Consider the following 19100-nt stretch of genomic DNA (forward strand, 5'->3'; position numbering starts at 1 on the left):
TGACCGAGTAACCAACAGGCCACATTTTGAGCTGCGACAGTATGAAATCATGACGATGATTAAAAATCATGATATAGTCGTTTAACAATAAGGGCAGCATATTATCATGTCAAAATGGTAAAATTATCACCACAGACATCTTACTTAGACCACATGTTTCACTAGTTCCTATTGTAAAACACAAAAACAATCTTTGAAGGTAAGAGCAGTTGTGGAAGGATCAATGAGATCGAAAGAAACAAGCCAAAATCCACTAAAAGAATACCAATGATGCCTATCTTCTAAAGCTCAAGACAAATGGCTCGATAGGAGGCATGCAGCAGTACAGTTCCCTCAGACACTTTGTTGAACTGATTGTGTTAAATTCATGCCAAACATGGTCAACCATCTGTTGTTGCTGCTGCACATGATCCTGAAGAAGAAGCACCATCACAAGAATCAAGACACAAAACGCTAAAAAAGCTCTGCTATATCAAACAAGAAAATGACATAAAACAAAAATGAACAGGATACCACATCACCAAGGATGTCAAAAAGTTCAATCTGCAATTACATAACCATCAGAGTCACACAGTAACAAAATTGGTAGCAAATAAAGTAAAAGGTAACAAGTTGTTAACTCACAGAAAAATATAGTATTAGCAACAGAAAAATCTCATGTTCATGTCAGATAACACATTTATCAAATCTGCAGAATGGCCTTGATCATGAAATACAAACTTGAGAATTATATAACACCGGTAATGGAAGTGGAAAAAGATATTATTGAAAAACGCAAGGAATTTCTTAAACAAATTGCATGAAAAAAAAAACAAGAGTAAGATAGCAGTCTTGCCATTAAATAATTAACATTTTACTAGATACAAAATTCATGACAAGCCATTCGAACTAAAGTTCTGCATCTTTCGATCATGATCTAGAAAACAGAAATTCGCCAGATCTTAAAAAAGCACATATGAAGTCTTCTACTTATGGATAAAGTGAATGCAATTAGGGGCATCCACAGGTTAGGTTCGTATAGAGTTTGGCCCTATCCATACCCAAACCTAAAATGTGTTAGATCCAAATCCAAACACAATCCTCACCCACCCCCTTTTTTTTTTAGGGGTGGGGGGTGGGGGAGGGGGGCCTAATTAGCTGGGTATTTAGTAAGTTATCAGCCCCCACTGACACCCTAAATGCAATATCAATGGTTTTAATGGCACTGTAAATGATTTTGCTAAGACCTATCATTTAAAAGGTAGTCAAAATGTGTATTTTCATCTTTGGTTTCTGATAATATATGCTTGTTTTAAGATGCGTAAATCATGATCAACAGTGTTGACTTTCAATTCATATGTTCCATAATACATTTAGCACACTAACATACAGTGTCATACATTTCTTTGCTCAATTTGATGCATAGGTAAGAGACCTCCAAAACTAATTACTTTTTCTTTAGTTTTTGGGCACTTAATTGCAAGCTATAATCAATTGTTTGGATCATCAGTTTCAATAATTAATCATCAACATACATTTGAAACCTGGTGTTAAAGATTTAATGGAAATTCTTTGTCCAACTTGAAATATAAAGCTACCAGAGTTGTTTATTTTCCAATTGAGAATCCAGTAAAAAGCAAGTTTAGCATTAAAAATTCCTATGGCCATATAAACAATTATGATTTTGCACAAAAAGCGTACATCCTAGAAAAAACTTAGGATGAAAATTATAATTAACACATTCCCAGTCAGATCCAAAAGCAATTGAAGACATGCTTGTTCTATCCAAGTAATTACACTCTCCTAAAAATTTGTCATTAACTCTTCCACATCCCCCCCCCCCCACCAACCACACACACACCAAAAAAAAAAAAACACGGAGGTGGCCAACAAGTTTGAAGGCAAAGCCTAATAAGCTTAGACACAAAACCAACTGGATGCGTTCAAGCTCTAACATTGATTTAAGCAACATCCTGAAGAAGTCCTTTATTATAAATGCATTTTTCAAGAACACTATGGCTCCTTGCCAAAATGAAGTCCATGTTACAAGTATATTTCATGCTCAGATGTTAGGTTTTCTCTTTTTCCTCCTTTCTCCATGTTCTGCTTCATCTCTTCTTTATTAGTATTAGAATAAAGAGAATGATTGAAGAGATGATATCATCACCTGAAAGACTTTTAATAGCCTGAACAAGATCGAACCAACCTCATCCAAGCAGAATCATAATGAAATGACAATTACAACTGGTCCACCCACCACTCCAATCAGTTATTTTTATATTGATCAAGTTTAGTAGTGAATTGGCCTTTTCAGGAATACTAGTCTAAGGTTCAACACTGGACTGTTTATGACACTACCAGTTGGAATTGGCCAATACAGATAGTATCAGCCAGTTTTCGTTCCATACTCCATGTTTTGACAAATGGAATCTAAAGACATAACTGGCGATGATTATATTTTAATTGTCAGAAAAAGATCACTGTTGTTGATCAGACCATATAATAATGCTTCAGCCAATTTATAGACTGCATATTAATAATAAGTATTTAAAGCGGAGCTTATGGGATCTTTTGGTATAAACTAAACCATTATAGAACGGATGTTAATGTGCTCTTCCAATTACTTATATGATTTTGCTTTATGTAATTGTATTCCTATGACTACAACACGCTTGAATGTTCATGCCAATTTCATTTATCCTAATATTGAAACTCTTACAACAACATTGGTATAAGTTTACATACCAATTTAAATTAAATGATTACATTTTGGTAGCATTCAGACTCCAAATTGGCCTAAGATTGTTGTTAAAACTTTAGGATGGTCGATGTCAGGTTGAAGATCATGTATATTTGCTGAAGAGTCAATCCTTTTGTAAAGTGACTATGGTTTAATGTTGCACTTTATGACTGAAATCATCTTGACATCGACTGATAAGGTTATATTTGTCATTGTAGTCCATGAATGATACATATGCAAACACTTTCTGCATAGATATGTGGATTGCACATTGTATATAGGCAGATATCACACTTGACTCTCTAGTAGATTGTAAACGACTATTATCAACTTTAGGCTTGCTCAAAGCATATAACATACTCAGATTATATTACAATAGGGAGCACTCTTGAAAACTAAGATTCAGTTACTAAATAAGGCTAGATTTAAACTGGAGAAAAAGAAGCAAATTACCTTTCTAGCCCATTTCTCTGGACTCGCAGAAATTCTGCCCGATCCAAATGAGCTAGGAAAACAAAATCCAAATCATTGCTATTATTCAAGTCCCTTTCCATCAACATTGGGTGCTTTTAAGCTCAAACATAAGTCAGGCATGTTCCAGTGGACTAGGCAGCCTTTTAGAGATAAATATCACTATCATTTTCATTTTATTTGTCATTATTTTTGTTTTCTACAATAGAGATTGCAGTTGTTTAAATGATCGTAGCCATCACATTCATAGAACATTTTGGAAATAAAAAGAAAAAGAATCATTCAAATGTCAGAAAATGGAATAGTTAAAGTGATCAAAACTATGTGAATTTTCTGACATATATCTATCACCCAATTTCGAGTCTATGGATCAAAGGTAGGAGTGGGAGCATGCAACGCACAAAAAAAGACAGCAATTTGCAGAAAGAAGTTACTAAGCATTAGGTTCAGGGTAATATAAATATATTAAACATGAAGGCAAGTCAGTTGGCATATTCTATAATCTCTTTCAATATTTTTATTTCTGAGGTACTTATTTATTGTTGTAGCTTGAAGGTTAGGAGAGATGTGGCAAAATGCCAAAGGGAACAAAAAGAAAACAGGAGCTAGTCCTAAAAATAGGAAGACCAATTTGTCTCTTAGTAGGAAGACCAATTTATCTCTTAGAGAGTCAGGACATTGAAGGAGTAGCATCAACATGAACCACAACCATAAACATCAAGACTCATCCCAACTATCTTGTGTTGGCATACATCAACATGAACAATAGTATATATTATTTGCTTGTGGAAGCAGAAATATCTAAGGAGATTGGTCACGGCTACAAGTGGGATGAGAATAAGCGAATGAAGTAGGAATAATGGTAGATGGACTTGAAAGACAGAATTCTTATGAGGATACTATGTGCTATAGGTAAATAGGTATTAAGTACGTATTATAAGATGAGATGAAATAATGGATACACAGTGCACAAAACTGGAGAAAGTTAATAAGCAAGTTTTGGAAGAGAATGATGAATTATTGCAAAGAATTCTCAAGGGAAAATAATATTTATATGTGGTGGTTTAAACGGTGAAATATGGAGCAGCAGAGGATATGAGGTGTATGTTGGAGAAGGCTGAATGCCAAAAAACAATAATCTATGTAATATTTGAGTGTTTCATTGGCATTAACTTTGACCTAAAATCGTCAAAATTAGTTTATCAACCAGTGGGCTATAGCTAATAAGTAGGAATCACCCAAGCACAAAAAAAAGGTAGAGAATCCAGAGGCAACTGAAACAAAAGAATAAAAAAAAGCTTAGGTCCAAAACAAAAGGTCTACATCTGCAAAGCTAGGAGATAGAAAAACAAAGGGAGTAAAAAACAAAGGAGCAGGATTTAGAGGGAAAAAAGGGAAAAAGTTTAAAGGAGGGATGATCCATATAGGAGCAAATAGCAGAAGTATCGTTAATGAACAGCTTTGAAATAATAAATTACAAAATTCCATCAAAAAATGTCTAAATAGTAGTAATATTAAATATGCACTTGTGGCCAACAGCTATTAGCTGGTTGACACCACTCACCTAAAAACTTGCTGTTGGGTGGGGTCCAAGGTTCAAATCCTGGTGGTGGCATATTACCACCATACTGCTCGAAATATTTACCAAAAAATACTGCAACTTATGGTGATCCATACAGGAGGTTGGTTTCAAATCAAGATTAGAAATACTCTTGTTCATCAACTAGATAAAGGAATAGAAAACTAGAGTTTTTCATTGAATTAAGGGTGTTAGGATGGACAACAAAGGGGCAACATACATATGGACGGTCAGGCAAGGGGACACAAATAGACGAATGACTAGAGCTATTTCTATATGGAAAAGGGAAAAGATTGAACATAATCGAAGACAATGCTTCTCTGAGTTGAGTGCAATCCCTTCATTATAGATACCCGAAGCTGCATCAATAAGATAACCTAGTAAAATCCTTTATGTGGTTATTTAATGAGTTATATGGATGAGATTCTTTAACATTAAAGAAACTCTGGAGGAAAAGATGGACTTATAGGCAGCGTCGCATTGGCATGGACACAAGAACTAGACTCGAACCCATGTCCAAGTGTCTGATCTGGCAAGAAGGAGCAAATGAGATAAGGATATGTTAAAAAAAAATACTTTTCATTAAAATTTATAGAAATATGATATTATATTATACAAAAGAAAAGTTTTGAAAGTTATTATTTGTTTAAGATCTTCAAATATACATGTTTTATTCAAAGTTCCTAATATAAGGTTTTAGAGAAATGGCATATTGTAAAGTCAATTTAACACCTACATTCTTGATCAATCTCTTAAAAGAATAAAAAATAATCACTTCTAGTGATATTATAGCAGGTCAAACTCATTGTTCAAAGAGACCAACTATTTACCAATTTTAAAGGTTGCAACATGGGGAGCGTAATCAACCCATTGATTGGGGCTAGCACGGAAAGGATGTCTTGGGGAGATCATGTGTCCCCTCCCCCCCCCCCCCCTCCTCTTTCCTTTTTTCCTCAAGTAAATATGATTTTGGTTGACTACATTGGTTGTATGCACCTAAGGTTCCTCCCAATGTGCCAAAAAGAAAAATGAAAATAACAAAAGTGATAAGAATAGGAGTGTCTTATGTGTACAAATTCAGATACATCCTGGAATGTATCTTTCTTGGTAATACAAGGAGATTAACTCTCCAGTGTACTACACATACTTGCTCTTTAAGAATACTAAATTAGCAACAAAGTCACAGAAGTCACTTGTCCAGCCATTAAAGTGTTTTCCTACTTTGCTTGTAAGTAAATAGCTATTTTTATTAATAAGTCTATTTGATTTGTAATTTTTTGAAGAAATAATAAAACATAGTTTCTAATTAGAAATTCCATATTTTAAATTAGTGTTGGAAAAAAGACATCAAATGAAAACCATTTCAGGTCTTTGTACCTCATACTTGTCTAATTCAGAACTTCTACACAGGTTTTGGTATTGAATCTAACTAAAGTGAGTGTGGAAGAGGTCGAGACTAGAAGGCTGGCAAGGGCCACCATCGGGGTGCTTGCGTATAGGTGAATGATTTTGACAACCTCGTCAAAGAAGCTTTCATCAGGCAGCAGGTTGAAAGCAGCTCTTATGTCTTGGACTAGGAAACCTTGATGTAGCCCCATTGGTCAAAGAATACATAATGAGTGGTTACGGGACAGTTTAAATCAGATTTGAAAATGATGTAGTCATTAAAGATCACTTTTGTTTATCTAATTGCTATTTCAAAGAGAAAGTAACAAATAGAATAGAAGATAAGAAAAATACGGGGAAGAAGTTAGAAGTAATGATAGTAGAAAAGAATTTATTTTGCATTGATTATCACTGAACTTGTTAGACGATCTTCTCTCTATTCTTTTATAGCCAAATACATAATAAGACTTGTCCGCTAGCCCCTTATTCAACTAGGATACTTTCAGAGTTCAGACTTTCTAAAAATAGCAAATTTCATACCTCTATACAATCTAACATAGAAAGCCATCAAAATCAATTCGAGAAAATTACTACTAACTTAGCTTCAAACTCACTATAAAGTTGTAAGAAGGTACAAAATATAGCACTTTTCCCCGTATGTAGAGGATTTGTTCGGTTAAAAGATAGTGAGGAATATAACCCCTTTATCCTGCCTTATTGCAATTTATCCCACCAAACGACATTTCCACCTCAGACTGACATGTATTAGACTCCTATAAGTATTTCTATTTTATACCCTTGGAGGTGGACACGAGGTCCTTGTTTGTAAGTATGAAATCGTAGATTCTTCTTAACAAGCCAATTTCACATAACTTGAATGCTCTCAATAGTTTTCAAGTTCATGATTTTACTGAAGAAGGTTAAAGTCCAATATCATGTCCTGTATAAAAGTAGGATTGCCTAAAATCACCGACTACTTAAGGTGACATCAATGCTCCCAAAAATCTTAACAGTAGCTCCAATGGATTTTCCATTGGAGGTAGATTACTGCAGATGCCATGACTAATTCCCTAAAAATGCACATGGACTTGGAGGATTGAAGCTTGCTGCATCCCAAAGTCCATATGAAATGAAAAGAAATACATGACAACCAGATTAGTGCTTCTAATTCCAGCACATCAAATAGGGTAGGCTTTACATGTATCACTCTAGCAATTCAATAACTAATCGACATCGGAAAATGTTCAAATGCCTGCTAATCAAATAGAAGAAGACCACTAAAATATTCAACAAGCACTTTCAATAAAGAAAAAGGTAAATCAGAACTGACCTTTAGTTTTCTTGGCCTTAGACGAACATCCAGCAGCCATCGCATTTCCATTCGCATTGCCATGGCCACAAGTCAAGATGACCTTAGATCCTGTACTCGAACTCCCCATGCACCGAATATTGCCAATCTCACAAGCATCAAAGTTCTCGCCATCCAATGCACCATCTTCATCCCCATCTTCGCCTTGCATCACTGATTGCATGCAGTTGATCTGGTCATCACAGCGCACATTGCACGAATTTATGATGTGAGCACCAAAAAGGTTCCCCTGGGTTGCATTAGAAACCAAATCCCCACCCATTCTCGCTGCCCTGTTATAAGGGAAGGCCCCAATCTCTCCTTCTATCCTTCCCCTTATATCGACAAGCAAGCACCTAAGCCTTGCCACCTCTGCCTCCAGAGCTACTTGCCCCTGCAGCCTCTTCATCAGCTGCTGATTGAGCGCCCTCAATTGGACAATCTCATCCTCCAGCGAGGCCGTGTGAGCCTTCTTCTTCTCGCGGTACTTCCGGACAGCCTCTCGGTTGCCAATTGGTCTCTTCTTTGATGAGCTCTTCTCGGCGGACTCGGAAGAAGTCTCATTGGAAGGAGCCGAGAGGATCCTGGTGTGGGCATGGAAGCAGGTGTGGGTGTGCGAGAGGTCTCCCCCCGGAGGATTACAGGTGTGGGTGTGGGTGCAAGAGTGGCGGGGCATGTCCTTGACGCTCTCGTCGAAGAAGCCATCTATCCAGCAGTTGCCGGGCATCTGGTCCCCGACATCAGGGCCCGGGAACACTTCCGGGTTCGGGAAGTCGAGGTCCAAGTCGTCCATGGCCCAATTGGGCAGCAGAATTCCTATTTCAGCGGGAATTGGAAGCCGCAAAATTCAAGAACGGGCCGAAAGAATGTAAAGATTTGGATTTGGGGAACAATCCAGATGGGAAAAGAGAAATCTTGCTTACCAGAAACAGGGAAGGAGACCTCAATTCGATTGAAGACAACGGATTTTTCGAAGAAGAAATCTGAGAACAATGAAATCCTAGAAACAACCCGGACCAAGAATGGGAAAGTCGCGATTTTAATGGATCCCTCGTTGACGGGAGATAGAGTAGAGGGCTTGGAGGGCACGCACAAGTCTGCGACGAGTATTCGCGGCCATTAAAAGAAGGCTTCTCGAATAGAGGCTGGCATAGAGACGCAGAGAGAAGAAGGGAGGCGGCCGTGGAAGGGAGGGGAATTCCGGGTAATGACCGAGCGAGTAAAAATATCTATTCCGATGGATTGGGACCCACTGGATTAAAAAAAAAAAAAAATCGTAGGGGGAGTGGGAATTAAATGGGGAGGAAGTCTCCAGAGTCCAGGGGAAATTGGGATCGTTGCCCGACCCCAGAGACGGTAAGTATACCCCTGGCTACCTTCCTTCCAAGATTACTCATAGTAACCCGTTTGTTACTGGTAAATCGTGACCGCTGACGGCGTCCACCGCAACACGATGAGCACATTTCACGCTCCAAAATTTTCGAAATTTTTTTTTTATAAACAGGCCGCTCCGGTAAACCTAGCTTAAGTATAACCAACTCGGTCAAGATACAAAATGTGGCCTAAAAAAGAGGTACAATATCTGTTCATGTCCATGAGACCTTTTCAGAATGATGGACAGCAAAGAAGGCAACTTAGTCAGTCGTTCTATTCGCCTTCTGATATACATGAGCAATCTAAAAGGAGTCACAGTCTCGCACCATCCGTTGTATATTGCTAAGAAGAGGATGACCGTCAGCCTATCGCACAACATTCCGAATCCAATCAATCACCATAGCAGAATCTCCTTTCAAGATAATCTCACCAGCCCTTAGAACAGATCTTGCATATGTGATACCCTCCCATATCGCGCTGAGCTCCGCTCCTATAACTATCGTATCACGGATGTATCGCCTTCCTGCAGCAATCAACCGAAAATTATGGTCTCAGATTATGAACCCCATCCCAAGAAGATTACTTCAATTCCTTCCCAAGAAGATGAATGGTAATAGGCAATTACTACGTTGCTTTATTATAATATTTTATAAAAACTAATGTGACATCACCAGCGTCTAATAAATTAGGGCATTTAGAGTATCGTTAGAAGGAGCAAGAGACATCACTTGCAATTTGCTGAAGTGAGGCTTGAGAAGCAATTTCAGAGAATTTTTTTTAACACATTTGGGCTTCTGAAGTTGGGACGTGCTTGATTGTGATATGGTCAACGGCAGTTTTCTTTTTCATAAGCTAGATATAATTTTCCTCCTGAGATAGCAAGTCGGATTACAGAAATTCTGATACCACTTCTTAATCTAGTATGGGGTGATGCAGAGAAATCAGTATTAATCAAAGTCAAGTGACACTAGTAAGATGACATGAAAATATATCAATGCCTCCGCAAGACAAAATTTTAGTTGGATATGTGTTCCTAGTCCCCAGTATTAAGACATTTTTGGCGGAAAATTTCATGGGCTGCGCTTACCATGTAAACTTACATTAGTTCTAAGGCACCTTCTTAATAGTCAAACTGCTTGTTGGGATCATTGCCCAACTGCTGCAAGGGATGTTGACCACTCATTGATTCATTGTCCGCTGGCAAGAAACACCAAGCAACTTCTCCAACCCACAATCTTATGCTCCTAGCCTGGTTCTATTGGAATTCTCATCAGATCATCATCAACTGATGATGAAGAGCTCATGCATGTCTCAGAACCGAATAGTATTCTAGTCCATAGTCACTGATGTGATGCTTAGTTTCTTAGATTTCGGGTTTTTACGAGCCACCGAAAACTTTATAGCTTCGCTCCCTCCGTGAGGTGTCGCAAAGCTAAGTTTTGATGGTTTGGTTCGAGATCACGGAGAGGGAGCAGGCTTCATCTTTAGAGATTGCAATGGTCAGATGATTTATGTTGGGGCTAAAAGTTTCATTCTTCTTCTTAAAGATGGCTATACATCATCTTAATATCAAATAGCTATGGATGGAGGAGATGCTGCAACAGTGATCAGTTGGATTAAATCACTCTACTTCAGGATATCCGGGAGCTTACAGAAGCCTTTCAATTCTTCTACGTTAGTCATACTTTTCTGGAAACGAAACAGCCAGTGGTGTGGCTTGTCAGGCACATGACAAGTGTCAGCTAACTTGATTGACTATTGACTTGATGCAAATAGATATGATTCAAGCAATCAGTTTGTTATAATAAAGTAATTATTTTACATGACTAACTTGGAGCCCTAGGTGCTGATATTTTCTCCATAATTTGGAGTATTTTCAGGTGAAGAATTTGTTGTTCAAGTAGAAGCCGTGTCCACTGAAGGTCCTCGAGAAAAATATTGTATGTTTTTGTTTTTTTTTTGTATTTTTTGAAAGAAAGAGAGGAGCAAGGCTAATATTGTACCACTTTACAAAGCAAACGGATTATTGGTAATACCTTAACATGTAACTCCGATTTAGTGGATTCAGATTTATGTATGTATTGATTCTTATCCTGCCTCTCAAGATGATTTTTGTTTAAAATTAATTATTTTAGTTAATAATCCAAATGCATTAATTTCAGTGAAATTCACATACATACACTGATTGTAATGTGTAATGAAGAAGCAAGACTATAGAAGATATGACAATTAACCACTGTAGCCTGGAGTTCAAATTTTTGGTTGTAGATTGGCAATTCAATTGATCTTTGGAACCCATTTCTCCCCATGTACAAAAATTGTCTAAATTGTTTGACTTGCTAGGAAGATTCAAAACATACATGTGTATGTGGGTGTGTATTCAAGATTTTGGCCATCCAACAAGATATAGACTGCTCTTTCTTTAATCAAACAAACTCCAACATGAATGGCAAATAATATTTGATAGGATTGGCTATACATATTTATTGGCCCCAGATCCGTACCAATCAAGCCTAGTTTCTCTCTCTCTCTCTCTCTCTCTCTCTCTCTCTCTCTATATATATATATATATATATATATATATATATATATATATATATATATATATATGCGCGCGCGCTCTTTTGGTGGCATTTTTATTGGCCTGCTCTTTTAAATCTCATTAGGATTCCTCCCTGCTTAAAATGTGATTCCAAACCTATTTGCTTTACACCCTTTTTGCAATGTCGAGGAGAAGCAAAAAATCTGCATGCCCTGCTCCATTTCTTCTTGTATTTGGATTCTCTCTTCTCTCTCGTATATATTATGCTTACTGTCGATTTATTCCATGACAATTAAAAGCTTTTCAGATCAAATGGTTGGTTTATACAAACTACCTGTCTCTTCTAGAGTTTGACCTCTTCTCTTCTATCCCACACTCCATTTGCTTGGCAAAAAATCATGCTTTTGTTATGTTCTTCAAGATGCCACTTCTCTTGTGAATACAAAGAAGTTGAGTTGCATTGAGGACTTTTATTTAATATATATGATCTCGATTTCTCTATTTTGCGTTCGAGCTTTTCATTTATTGCATATATATGTCAATAAAAACTAGATAGTAAATATTATCATAAGAAGCATAATAGTGGATTCTCAAGGATAGGGTCAAAATGTCAAGACATGTGGTTCTCAATGAAAAGGTGCAATGTTGCAAGTAATAATTAAATCTTTCAATTTTAAAGTATACAAAATTTATGCATTTTTGCAAATGGTGGATGCATCCTGCCATGTCTTAGAAAAGAAAAAACTTTTGACATATATTATCTTTCTAAATATTTATATGCATGCTGAGTTTGATCCAGAGCTTCAATTATAATGTTTTGAATTAAACTTATTTTATTTATAATATTATGATAGCATGATTAAGGTTCAGAATAATTGGAGTTCAATTCACTTAAACCTTAATCCTCAATTGAGGTTTTCCAGATTACTTGAATAAGTTCGAACCTATAACAAGTCAGAAGAGTTCTTTATTGGCACAATACCTTTTCTTTTGGATAATTTTATCGAACTTAGAAAACTATATCAACACAATTAGAACCTCTCAAAATGTTACGGTGGACAACTCCATTTGAAAAACCCAAACAATTGAATTAAATAAATTTCTTGTCATCATACAAGATTTATTACTAAAATTTGTGATTTTTCACAAGACAATGTTTAATTTATTTCCCTATATTAAAGTAGAGGATTAAATAAATTACTCATTGAGTTGGGAAAATTAAAAAGGTTGTAATAGTAATATTTTTGTAGTTGTTGCAAAATTCCACCCCTATAAGCCAAATCCATGCTATGGTTACTTATGGACCACTCGCTGCTGGGATCCACCTCACTCACGTGCATTTCACGTGAACCTCAAGGCGGTTCGGCAGCTTTCCCTGGCCCGCAGGAATACGGATTGCGTGTACCAGATTGCTCCGCAAACTTCAAATTTCCGCGTGGGACCCACGCAAATCCCACCAATGGCTCTGCACGCTAACGGGACCCAATTAAAAGGCGCGTCGCAGCTTACCAGTCTCCAAAACGGTGTTGGTCTCTCCCCACCCTCTATAAATAGCCCCTGCCTCTGACCCCCTTGAGGGTTGCTTTTTCGAGGGATTGTTCTGCCCCGGAAACCCTAACCCTAACCCTTGCCGCCATCCCCACTCCAAAAGCTCTTCCTCCCTCCCCTCCCCCCCCGCCGCGCGGGATCGCTTTCAAATCTTGAGATCGAGCCAGATCCTCTTCTCCGCCTTTATTTTGATTCCGTTCGATCCTCGGTTTCTTGAGATCTATAACCTCCGGTTTCTGGAGATCTATAACCCCCGGCTTCCTGCTTTTTCTGGTTCCTTGAGGCGATTTGGGCGCAGGTATTGGCCTTCTCTGAGTGGTCTGGGGGCCGATTTGCTGCGTTTGCCACCGATTTGAATCGAGGGGGACGGAAGATCGTAGGCGGGCGGTGATGTCTCGGTGCTTTCCGTACCCGCCACCGCCTCCATATTACGAGGAGGGCCTGATCGAATCGATTAAGGTTTGTTGAGCATTAATGCTACTGCGATTGATTACTTGCATTTTTGCTCGACTCCTTTTTGGTTGATCGGTTCGTTGGATGGGCTCCCTTTCTGTGGATGAATACCGTTGAAAAATAACAATCTTTTAATTGAAGAAGAACTGATGAATCTGTATACAAGCCGTGTAGAATCATGTATCTATATGTTAATCAAGGCAGAAAATAATATAACTAACTCTAAGCTTGGGCTTTCCCGTAGTTGGTGGTGGTTTTTCAGTTTTTCTGGCTTTCTGTTAATTGTTTTGAACTCCCACTTTGGGTTCTAGAGACAAGCAATTGATCAGTTTGAATGGAGTTAGGCGGGACGGGATTATATGGTTTTTCCTTCGGTTTCATATTGGAGATGAGTTGCCATGAAGTCATGCTAGCGGCAATATCACGTTGTTGATGTGAATGTGAAGATGTTCCTTATGAACAATTATTTTTCTTGAGGTCCCAAATTTATTGATGTCATGCATGAGGAAAGTTCTAGCAGCTACAATTGGATTAGTTTGATCTATAGTGATCATTTTGGAGTAGTGGAAATGTTTAGGTGCATTGATCACATGTTTGTGGTGGTTGTTCAACAATAACCTGTCAGGGGGAATTATCAGTATACCCATCTTTCAACCTCTCTAAATTATCAATCTCTGACAAAATATCAGGGTGGTGACGCCCATATGTGGAATGTGGTGACATGATAGGCTTCAGGTGAGGAGTCTTCAGCAATGTGAATTTTTTGGTGTCACAATTTTGTTGATAAGGAAATGATGTTTCCAATAGCTGATTATTAGTAGCTTTTTGATCTTCCTTCAATACAGGATTGACTGTATATAGAGATAGCTGTCAAACTATTAACAAGATCAAATAGAATATGGATTGATGCAAGCAAAGATGAAGAAAGCTACTATTGGATGATCCAATGTAGTGGTTGGGGCTTATGGGCATGGAGGTGCTCATAGTTGGATTGTCCAATATATGCTCTGTATTCTAGGTGTTTAAAACCATTTTAACTTATGTCCAGTTTTGCGTAGTTTGGGTTGGGGGACTGTTCTGGGCTCTGATATGCTCCTGACTTCTATGCAAGAAATTCTCGCTTGGCAGATGCTAGTTTAATCTGTGGTATAAATGAAACGTGTGATCATTGTTCATCTTGACAGACAGTCATACAATTTGCATTGGTGTATCGCGTTATCTAAATTCCTGTTTGATTGGAACCTGTCAGTAAAAAAAAGAAAAAAAAAGAAAAAAAGGTTTTCATGGAAACATGCCAAAGTACATGTATGATTACTGTATTTTTTTAATCAGTTTTGATGCATGGTTTATTTGGATATATTCATTGTCATGCTTCACACAATTTACATTGTGCAATACATGTTTTGATTTTCATGTTTGTGAAAATAATGTTGCAACAAGATCTCCAACTTGACATAGATGAGTTTGTGATCTGCACTGAGGTGAGAAAAAGATGAGGGATGTATAAGTTGCATATTGCAATAAATCTTTTGTAGAATTTGTTGAACCCTTAAATAATGAGAACCTGACTTGCTGAAGACTTTGTAGTTGCATTGACATCTGGAGTTCTCTACTGTCTTAGGTGGGCTGCTTGCTTGTGGCCAAGCAACTCTTGAAGATATGGAATTAGTCTTAGGGTTTTCCTTATTATGATATCCAGAAAATTCAAATAATGGATTGTTGTCTCAACAAAGATTCAAAAACTTGGTTTTGGTTTCGGATGGATCAAATGAGAACCAATTTTGTCAGTTTTGGTAGCCTCTCTCTAGTTTTGGTAGTTTCCCTGTAAATTGTCAAGAAGTGAAATGATGACAATCAAAAATAATATTGTATTGGGATTTCTTGAATCTTAACATCATGATCTTATTCTTTTTCACTTGATTCAAAATTTGTAGATTCTGGGAGTTGGGATTTTTACTAGGTGTTTAGTTAAAAAGGAGAGCCCAAATTAGAAAATTCAACAAAAGTAGAGTTTCTATTTCATGATTTGCGAGATTTTTGAAAATTTATTGGACGACCAACCGCCAGCACGTTTTTAAAATCATAATTTGTAATTTCCAAAAGCACAAGATTTTTTTAGTAAATGGACCCTTAGAACAAAGAACAAAAACAGCAAGCAAAATAAAATCCTATCAAAAATAAGAAATTTGACATAGCATGAAAACATATTAAGGACCTTTGGATGAATTTTTTTTTCCATCGTTTAGCATTGAAACAACCAAGAAAAATATTTTTTTAAGAACATTCAAAGAGTCATGTTTAGATCTTTTTATATCATTTGATAATCTATCATCAGAAAATAGAAATGTGAATGAAATATGAACACTCAAATCTATTTCAGAAATTTTAGTTTTAGGTGCCTCCGCCTGTTCTTAGAATTATGAAATTCTAGTTTAGCTTAGTTTAGATTTCTAACATTTTAAAAAAATGAAGAAATTGCAGTTAATTAGAATAAGCAACCTTCAGATACATTAAACTTGGCTTTACAAGTTAGTTTCAACCAAGTTGAGTTTCAGAAGGAGCTTTAAACCATGTTCTCAACTATTTGGGGTATACAAATATAAATTAGGCCACATCAGGCCTACTTGATACTGTGAGAATCATGCATGGCATGAGCTTGCCTTGTGGGTTTGATAAGCCTGAAACATCAATCCAATTTAGCGATATGTTTCAGATATTGGCATGAAATGTAATGTCTAGAGTTGCATCATGCATTATTTGGCGGCTGGAGTTCCGTGCAGTATTTTGATGTTGTCTGAAGATGATATGGCTGCTCATGAAGCTTTACGTTGAAGTTCTGTTAGAGGATGTTGGTTTTGTTTTCTTTGGTGATGAATCTGGCACTTACATCTGTCCAGTTAGCTGCTGAATCTTCTGCTTGAAAGGTGAAATAATGCAGTTAATTGTTCAATCATGTTATTATTGGGCATTATGTTGTAAGCTAAAAACCAGAGGCTTTATTGGAGGTGGATCCAAAGTCTACATTTTCGAGGTTGAACCTGCCTATTTAATTTTCTTAGCCATGATAGTGTCCTCTCTTGTTTTCCTTCTAGCTGGTCTCTGCAGGTGCATGAGAGAGATCACAAGGATTTGCATTACCTGTATAGATTTTTAAGTGTCTAATTTTTGTGGTTGAGCTGCAGATTGTTGGATGATAGTTCCTTTTGTGCAGCATGCTATTGGAAGTGTAGTATTTGTTGGCAGCTGCCAGCATGTTTTGAAGAGTAATGTGAGCAATGTGAAATGCCTGATTTGTATCATTTGAAAGGCTTTGTATTATATAAATCTATGTCAAACATTTTGTCTATGAGTGGTGTTGAGAATTGCAACTTGCCTGGTGGCAACTTTTCTAACCTGAACTTGCTTCTTAGTGGCTTTGGAGATTTTCTCACTATTTGCTATAGCGTAGCACAGTTAAGTGGCTTTCTTACAGGTGTAACATTTGAATTGCTGGAAGAGCCTTTCATTATGCAAAGCGACACACTTTTTTCTTATGATTTTGCATTTGTGGACATCACATTATTTTCTTGGATGTCATCTTACTATTCCATGTCTTGAAGATTGCTTTCTCAAAAAATGGATGCTCTAACAGCATTCTGTGTTGTTATGATGTATTGTCCTTGGTTCTTCTTTCCTTTCCCACTTTCTTTTCTGTGATGGAATTGATGATTGTTCTGGTGCACTGAGGTACCAGAAAGAAAGTGAAAGGGCGAAGAAGGAGAGGAGGAAAGAAAAGAAAAGGGAGAAGAAAGAGAAGAGGGAGAAAGCTGGTCAAGAGCATGAGGAATCTAAACGCTCAAAACATAGCCACAAGAAGAGAAAGTATGAGGAAAGGAGCCAGCTGAATCAGAAGGACGGCTACAATGCAAAAGCAAAAGCTGCTGCTGGTGCTGTTGAGCAGTTGGAGGGGAGTGGCCTCACAGAAGAGCATGAGCAGCCATATTCTATTCAGAATATATATGACTCCTCTGAGAGCTCTCAGGACAGCAGCAAGAGGAGGAAGCTTGTGGTCCCCAATGTCAACCAGAATAGCCATGGTGAGTATTTTTCTGTCTTCTATTTTTTTTCCTTCCCTATCTGGCTCCATAGTTATTTTGTGTGCTAGGTGAGCTTGTACCGTGCTCGTGGAGATGCTGATATTACCTTTTTGTTTTTCCTTGTGAAGGTTCGATCCTTCGAATCAGGTTACCACTGATTAAACAAAAAGATGCAACACTACCGGCAAACATTCCAGTTGTGAAAGAAAAAGATCCGACACCACCTGCAAGCATGCCAACTTTGAAACAAAAAGATCCAGTGCCACCTGCCACCATGCCCGTGGTGCAGAAGAATCTAAAGCCACCTGCCACCATGCCCGTGGTGAAACAGAAGGATCTAAAGCCACCTGCCACCGTGCCTGCGGCGAAACAAAAAGATCCAGTGCCACCTGCCACCATGCCCGTGGTGAAACAGAAGGATCTAAAGCCACCTGCCACCATGCCCGTGGTGAAACAGAAGGTTCTAAAGCCACCTGCCACCGTGCCAACGTTGAATCAAACAGATTCAGAGCTTTCCAGAACCAGAACCAGCGAAGAACCATGCTTCTCTGGCAGGGTCACAGAAACTGCCCTCGAAATGGAAGCAGCAAAATCTCCTTATAGCAAGTCTAGCTCAAAAAGGAATAGGAGGATCCATGAAATGGAAGGGCAGTTCAGAGAACTTATAATGAACTGGAACCCTCCACCATTGCAGCTGGAGCATTCAGATATTAGCGACCAAGACTGGTTGTTTGGGTGCTCAAAGCGCCGTTCCAGTCTTAATTCCAACATGCATGAAGCCCACAAGGAAGGCTTGTTGAGTCATGGGAGCAGTGTACCATCTTCCATGCAGCCTCAAGCTTGTTATCTACCTGGCTTTGATACTTATCAACTGCCGTACGTGATTCCATATTGAACTTGTGGAGGAACATGCTTATTGTACGAGAGCATTTTGTAATAAGTACGAGATGGGCGACGGTGGGATGGCAATCAGTTTTTCTTCTCTTTTCTCCGGGGCTGCTGCTGAGAGTAATTTGTATTCAGGGTTTTTAAGTTGGGCAGCATATCAATAAAATTATATGATAGATTCAATAGCTCATTCTTGTCCAGGAATCCATTCGTTGGATCCTGTTTCATTTCAAGTCGCGTGATGCTGCAATAGTGAGAGCAGATATCCAATGTCAACTTGTGGTTGCGCCGTTGCAGTGGCATTTTTGTTAAAAGTACTTGCGGCGGCATTTAGTTGGTTCATTATGAAAGATTTGTCAAAAGAGGTGGCTGAAGGAAAAATATCCACGCACGTCGCTAATGGCATTTTGGGTTGACCAGGATGCTTGGAGACGTGAAGGAAAAGAGTAATTACGTGGAGGGAAGGAGAATTTATGGACAGAGGCAGAGGCAGAGGCAGAGGCAGGGAGAGAAATCTATGGGAAGCTGGAGATGGAGAATCTATGTGGATAATTTAGAGACGGGACGACCTGGGAGAATTTTTCCTGTTTTACTAATAATTCTGACGCACCACTTATTAGATCAAGGTCCCCTGAAACAGTTATCAGTGCGCTGGTTAATCTCCAAGCTTATATCAGCTGAGGGCTTGAATCTAAGTTTGTCCACGGTTGATATCT

At 38.1% G+C, this 19100-nt stretch overlaps 2 protein-coding genes and 1 long non-coding RNA gene across 5 annotated transcripts in view; 2 read left to right on the forward strand and 1 right to left on the reverse strand.

Annotated features, from left to right (window-relative positions):
• Nucleotides 1-6508, forward strand: part of LOC149768139 (uncharacterized) — a 34852-nt gene extending 28344 nt beyond the window's left edge. The window contains exon 3 of the long non-coding RNA XR_016399987.1: nucleotides 6180-6508. This is a non-coding gene — a long non-coding RNA (uncharacterized LOC149768139). The remainder of the gene's footprint in view (nucleotides 1-6179) is intronic.
• On the reverse strand, nucleotides 40-8718 carry LOC108511914 (basic leucine zipper 23-like). 3 transcript variants are annotated; one of them, XM_039117983.3, is made up of 4 exons: nucleotides 8427-8718; nucleotides 7486-8319; nucleotides 3173-3224; nucleotides 40-412 (listed from the first exon to the last, which is right to left on the reverse strand). In XM_039117983.3, the coding sequence occupies exons 2-4, from the start codon at nucleotides 8294-8296 to the stop codon at nucleotides 334-336; spliced, it is 942 nt and encodes a 313-aa protein (XP_038973911.1). In that variant the 5' UTR covers nucleotides 8297-8319; nucleotides 8427-8718; the 3' UTR covers nucleotides 40-333. The 3 variants fall into 3 exon arrangements, with proteins under 3 accessions (XP_038973911.1, XP_038973915.1, XP_088575122.1); XM_039117987.3 differs by lacking the exon at nucleotides 3173-3224 and having other exon boundaries at nucleotides 8427-8717; XM_088718996.2 differs by lacking the exons at nucleotides 40-412; nucleotides 3173-3224 and adding an exon at nucleotides 3252-3389 and having other exon boundaries at nucleotides 8427-8717.
• A 4273-nt stretch (nucleotides 8719-12991) lies between these two features.
• Nucleotides 12992-18569, forward strand: LOC103724131 (uncharacterized). Its single transcript, XM_008815292.6, has 3 exons — nucleotides 12992-13426; nucleotides 17154-17496; nucleotides 17625-18569. Exons 1-3 carry the CDS (start codon nucleotides 13358-13360, stop codon nucleotides 18389-18391), a joined length of 1179 nt encoding a protein of 392 aa, XP_008813514.4. The 5' UTR covers nucleotides 12992-13357; the 3' UTR covers nucleotides 18392-18569.
• The last annotated feature ends 531 nt before the right edge of the window (nucleotides 18570-19100 follow it).

Source organism: Phoenix dactylifera, chromosome 3, assembly GCF_051530095.1.
Source record: "Phoenix dactylifera cultivar Ajwa chromosome 3, Ajwa_hap1_PhDact_Kaust_v1.1, whole genome shotgun sequence".
Classification (NCBI taxonomy): Eukaryota; Viridiplantae; Streptophyta; class Magnoliopsida; order Arecales; family Arecaceae; genus Phoenix; species Phoenix dactylifera.